Source organism: Cryptomeria japonica, chromosome 3 (assembly GCF_030272615.1).
Source record: "Cryptomeria japonica chromosome 3, Sugi_1.0, whole genome shotgun sequence".
Taxonomy (NCBI): Eukaryota; Viridiplantae; Streptophyta; class Pinopsida; order Cupressales; family Cupressaceae; genus Cryptomeria; species Cryptomeria japonica.
This window is the reverse complement of record NC_081407.1, coordinates 696,575,662-696,582,115: the sequence shown is the minus strand read 5'-3', so window position 1 is coordinate 696,582,115 and position 6,454 is coordinate 696,575,662. Positions and strand designations below refer to the sequence as shown.

Genomic DNA, 6,454 nt, shown 5'->3' with positions numbered 1-6,454 from the left:
TTGTACTATATATGGGAAAAAACAATGGATACTTATTTTGGTGTGTGAATCAAGTACAATGAATGTATGAGGTAGATTATGTACTTTAAAGGAATTGTAACTCATGCATATGACATATGTAACTATAACAGTTGAAATTTTCCATTATCCGGCTATAAGCCATTTTTTGCATTCAGACAATGAGTTCAAAGCGACAGTGAGCCAAATTGGTAGTGAGCCAAATTGATAGTGAGCCACCCCTTTTACTATGTAACCAACTACATATTACATCATTCTTGAGAGAATTATCTTTCCATGGTTTTTCCTATATTGGGTTTTCCACATATAAAATCTAGTGTTATGTGTCTATTTCATTTACTACACTTAAATTATGTTATGTGATTGGTTAGTTAGAATTTTTAATAAGTTCAAGGGAATACTGATTCACCCCTCCCCTCTCAGTATTCCAAATATTCAACAGGGCATACCAAATTCTAGATTTCTAGAGATCCAAAGATCTAAAGGAACTACTATCTCTACTCTGATTTGTGAGATTGCGAGACAACTTCAGAGGTCCGACCTCCTGTGCCAATAGATAGAAGGTTTTTGGTAATTAAAATAAGAGGTTTCTAGTTCAAGAATTTGTTTAGGTGGCGATATATGCAACGTTTCACTCTTATAAAAAATGCCTCCCAACCCTTGTGGGTTTTACGCACCACTATTGATATTGGTGGAGACAAACATTGGCATGACACATCGACACTTGTTTCCTAAGAGTTTCCTCATAGGGACATTTATTTATAGTGGCTTGGAAGGGCTTGGCCTTAGCCTCGTTACCACTTGGGTCAGACTACTCGAGAGGTAGACCCTCTAAAAGGTAAACACAAAAAATCCTATTTCTTAAAACACAACAAATAATTAATTTTAGTGAACCAATGGAAGTGTCATCTACTCTAGAAATCATAGATAGTCACCTAAGGTACCTATGCAAAGAAATGACTAGTAGTCTTATAATGTAGTCTTTGACAGCTTGTAATCACCTTTACTTGACTCCTATGGCCACACTTTGCAAAGAGAAGATTAATAACATATAAAATGAAGAGGCACGAATTGATAGGAGAACAAAAATAATTAAAAACAGGCAGCAAAATAAAAAACCTAATTGTACGAATGTGAAACAAAGAAACAATGGATGTGAAACAAACAACAAACAAATGTGAAATTCTAAACAAACGAATGTGACAAACTATCTAGATGAATGCAAAAAGATAACAAAACAAATGCAAAAGACTATGGATACCAATACAAAATTCCACACACACACCTAGAAACTTATGCAAAAAGCCATACGAAATCTGCAAAATTCAAGAAATGGAAATCCAAATTAGTAAGTCCGTACTTTCACGCCGGGTTCACCAGAATGTTTATGGGGGAATTGTAACATAAATAATCATATTTAACGAGTTAACCACCAAAACTCAAATCCAATTAAATCAATCTATAAGCACAATAAGAATATCCAAATCAACAATTGAATAACAAAATCAATTCAATCAAACACAATCAATCACTGAATGCACAAAATCTCCTATTGCTATTATCTTCCTTGCGTAATTTTAGCTCTCAAAGTCGATCTTCTATAACCTACAATATGATAGCACAAGAATTTGGAGATAGTGGTGGGTGATGAAAAAGGGAGATTGATGATGAAGTTATAGAAATTGGAGGAAAATGATTGAGAGGTGGAACTGGAGTGAGAAAAAAGAGAATTAATAGTTAGAGAGGCGATTGAAGAAATTAAATGAATGAATCAATTAGTAAAAATAGATGGAACTCAGAGGTAGGTGTTAGAAATTAACATGTGCAATAGGATTTTATCATGAGATTGCTTTTAATCTAAATTTGGATTTATAATTGATTTAAAATTAAATTTTGAAAATATCCAATAACATGCACATGAAAGAAAAATAAGAATTTGAGAAATTAGAATTTAGAATTTAGAACTGAGAGAAAAGTTAATTTAAATAAACTTGAGATATTTATTTAATTGGGAAGACAGTTAGCTAATTATTTAATTAGGGGAAAATAGAAATTGAATTTAATTAAATAATAAAGACTATTTAACTAAAGTAAAGAAATTTGAAATTAATTAAATAATAAAATATTTAAATAATTTAAAGAAGAGAGGTTACATGATTAAATGATTGGATGGAAATTAGAAGAAATTGAATAATTAGTATTGATGGAATGTGATGATTGAATTAATTTGGAAGACTAAAATTAGATTAATTAAATAATTAAATAATTATTTAATTAATAAAGAGTAATAATTAACGTGTTAGTAATGCAATATTTTTAGGTGTCTATAGTAACCCCATAGTTTAAAAAATTTATATTATAATAAAATTATTTACTCTATCAAATAAAAAAACTTTGGATAAAGTAAATGATTTCCTTGATGTATTAAACCATTTTAAAACAATTAGATACAATAATGAAGAGAAATAAAAAAGGAATGAGATGCCTACTCAATTTTGTCTCAAAATTCATACTTCAATCTCTCCAAGCACACTAAATGAGAGAACAAATCTGATGAGTAGCAATGACCCTTTATTTTTCTTATTTCTTTGCAACAAATTTTACCCAAATACCTCCAAAAATGAGATCACAATCAAAAATCCAAATTTCAAGTAAGAAGAGGGTTTTCTTGCATACAATTTTTCAAAAAAATGACTAAGTATAAAATGAGCCCCTTTTCCTTTTAAAACACAACTCACTTTTCCCTTTTTAAAAATAAATAATAAAATAATGCTTTTGAATTCCAAATGCACATGTTTTCCCTAATTATGCAAATCATTCTAATATGAATATACATAAGCCACATTTTAATTTTGGAACATTAGATTACCATTTAAAACCCCATAACTCTTTTTCACATTAACTTTGAAATAAAATAACTAAATTAAAATTTTCACCTAAATTTTACCCTTTAACCCAACACCAACATTTAAAGAATACTATTTTGCATACGACATTCAATCTCTCCTTAAAATCCATATAAGCCTATTTCAACATTAAATTATAGAAAATTGTCATTCAAACAAAAAAACATATTTTTGCATTTTGATTCATGAGGAACATAAATTAGCACCAAAATAATCCTTACTTGGCATCCACATAGGGGTTTGGGTTTTCAGAGAATTACCAATAATGATATATGAGGTATAACACAAGTCATAATACCAAAAATAATACTCAAACAGAGCATAACAAGTTAGAGATAAATGGTTACGACCAATATGACATTTCCAATATAACTACTATTGAGGTGTGATTAGACTTGTGGAGCTAGGTGAATCCATTCCTTAGGTAATCATTCAACAAACATCAAGTGCACTTGTGCATGTTCATAATAGTCGTAGTAGAACAAAATAACCCAATGGAGTTCCACACACACACACACACACACACACACATATAATCTCATTTCATTTATTTATGTAACAAATGTTATCATTTTATTTCAACATGAATATTAATTCCTCAAATCATCATAATTTCATGATTACATTTAACCCATAAATAACCAATATATCAAACATAATTAAATTAAGCATAGTAAAATCAAGCATAATACCATCTCACATACCTTACTTGAAATATCATCACAGAAGAATACATCAAGTTTTCATAGGGAAGTTGACACAAGAGTAAACATGCACACATATCAATGCAATAATATTGATGAATAATACGTTCAGGGATCTTCATCTCAAACATACAGGTGGTCCATACACATCATAAGTCATAAAGGCACCATATACATACCAAAGGCGAAACATGGAATAATCACGCAGTACCAAAATATAACCACAACCTATGCATCCCTAGATACATAGTTGGACCAAAATGAGATCAACACATCAAACAGCTACAAATGTCAAGGGCATTACATGATGTATCTTGGAGTGATGATGTAAGCATTACAAAAATACCAAAACTTCTCTTGATAAAGTTTGTTAGTTTTGAACAAATAAGGCTTTTATAAGATGAATATTTTCTTCATGGGAAAGAACATTTTTTTTGACAAGATGAGAACATAAAATCCATATTGTTACCTATAGATGAGTAACAGCAATTGGTAGCCGATCACTTGAGTCTTATTCAAAAAATACAAGTGGTCATTTGACTACTCTACAACCATATATAATTCATTTCTATTGTCTATTATTGACATTTTCTATGTTTTCTCTACCATTCAATAATGTGAAATTATTTATTTTATTGGGAGGAAGGGGGTTTCAAAGGAAACAAGTGTTATATAGGTGAGAGTATTTGTCTTTATAGTATTGCAATAAAAGTAGTTGTTGTCATTTTAAAGAACGAAAAAATTTGTTATCTAGTTGATAGATGAGTTAGCATGACATAGTTATTTAGAGGCATGCCAACAAATAGTTTTAGATCAATAGAATCTTGCTAGCTAAATGTATTCTAATGTTATTGGGTTGATGAATATTATAATTGTTATGGCTGGCCTTGTCCCCATGTTTAATTTATACTACTTGTAATTATGATTAGTGTTGTTGAAGTTGACTTTATTCCTTAGAATAAATAATTTATTGATTAGTTGATTTTAATTTGGATGGAAAAATCTCTAGTAGTGTAGTTAAAGTTAAGTTTCTCAAATAAGAATTGTGATTATTTCAAATATTTAATTGATTAGTTGATTTTTAGTTTGATAGCTAGATCCCTACAAGTGTAGTTGAAGTTGAGTTTGTCAAAATGAGAACTATGATAATTTTAACTTTTTGTTGATATATAGTATTATCTAATTTAATATGTTAATTAAATTATTTGTATACTAATTATAGTTTAATATAAATACAATATATTGAAAATCAATTAACCAACAAAATTAAATCAGAATTACATTACATAACAAACTATTATAGATAACTTAAATACATTTACTTAAAAATGAGATGAAACAATCCTAAGTTTTTTAATTTACTCAATGATTACTCCATTAGCTTTTGAATCATTCAATTATTATTTACTCAATGGTTAATCTATTTCACTTTAATATAATTTAACAATTATTATTTTTTATTTTTCATATTTACTTATTTTCATGATTCCATCTTCAAAGTGAATATATGTATTGTAGTAGTGTTAAATCTTGGAGGAAAAATATTATTAAGACTTTAATTATTTGAATTATAGACGCTTTCTAGAATTCAATCATGATAAAAAGGCTTTTTAGATCTCAACCGTGATATTCCTACATGTATTCCTTGTAAAGATCTAATGCACCAATTGAAAAATCATAAGATGAAGTGTTATGTAAAAATAAAAAATAGATAACTCTAAAATTTCATGAGAATATTCTAATGCTATTGCTAATTAGAATTGAAGTCAAAATTATAAATTTATTTATATTTATAATTCTAATGAGTGCACCCATTTCAAATCAGCCTACATGAATGAAGATGCTATAAATGTAACGACAACAACGCCAATAAGTCGTTAAGCAGGCTTTGTTATACGACGTCATAAAATTAGAACAAAACATTTACTAAAAGAAGGTCTTCCCACGCGGTCACTTCTTTGTTTTATTTAATAGACTATAGAGCAACTTCACTTTCACAATCCAATTCATCTTACATGAATTTGGCCTTAATGAACTCCACAACTTTTTCACTGATGCGGAAGGCCTTGCTCAATACGGAATCGGGAATAGGGGGATTCGCTGCAAACAGAGAATTCGCGATTGTCTGAACTCCAGGAAACTGGCTGCTCAATCCAGCTATCGCCACTGCATTTTCATGCCCCACATTCTGCTGGAAATGCACAAGTGCCTTTGGAAACACAAACACATCTCCCTTCGCCAATGTTTTGCTGAAAAAAGTGTTGTTGGTGTCAATAAACCCCACAAAAAGCTCGCCTTCCATTAGAAAAAGGATTTCAGTGGCTCTTGGGTGTGTGTGAGGAGGATTTATTCCACCCACTGCATAATCGATACGGACCAACGATATTCCCATGGTATTAAGGCCTGGTATCTGCATAACGTTTGCCCCCGTTACGTTGGAGCCTACTGCATTGTTTGTGTTCCCTGGCTGCGCCAGTCCCTGGAAGAAGAAGTCGTCTGCCGAAACTGCCATTGGGTTTTTGCAAGGGAACCCGTTTACCACAACTGTTCAAATCAATTTGTTAGCAAGTTACCCAATAAGGAAATCATAACAGATCATTATATGAAATTGTATACTCACCTTTGCTTGCCATGTCTGCAACGCAGAAATCTTGCAAGGGATCGGGATCATATGCCATGACATTGTGGGTGTAACAGCATATCAACAGTAAGAGTCCCAATGTGAAGTAAATCATGCGATTAGCCATTATAATGGAAACACAGAAGAAGCAGACAGAACAGTTCAAGATATGAATTTGTTCTTGATTTGTGTGTTACAAGCAAGCT

At 30.7% G+C, this 6,454-nt stretch overlaps 1 protein-coding gene across 1 annotated transcript; it reads right to left on the bottom strand.

Moving 5' to 3' along the window:
- Positions 1–5,444: 5,444 nt before the first annotated feature.
- On the bottom strand, positions 5,445–6,426 carry LOC131058347 (germin-like protein 1-1). The gene is made up of 2 exons (XM_057992217.2): positions 6,249–6,426; positions 5,445–6,172 (listed from the first exon to the last, which is right to left on the bottom strand). The coding sequence occupies exons 1-2, from the start codon at positions 6,373–6,375 to the stop codon at positions 5,640–5,642; spliced, it is 660 nt and encodes a 219-aa protein (XP_057848200.1). The 5' UTR covers positions 6,376–6,426; the 3' UTR covers positions 5,445–5,639.
- Positions 6,427–6,454: the final 28 nt, after the last annotated feature.

What these genes read in the sequence shown, in the direction of transcription:
- LOC131058347 (XM_057992217.2), bottom strand. Translation starts at nt 6,375, where the DNA reads ATGGCTAATCGCATGATTTACTTCACATTGGGACTCTTACTGTTGATA. An exon ending in TGCAGACATGGCAAGCAAAG is followed by an intron (nt 6,173 to 6,248) that starts GTGAGTATACAA and finishes TGATTTGAACAG; the next exon opens with TTGTGGTAAACGGGTTCCCT.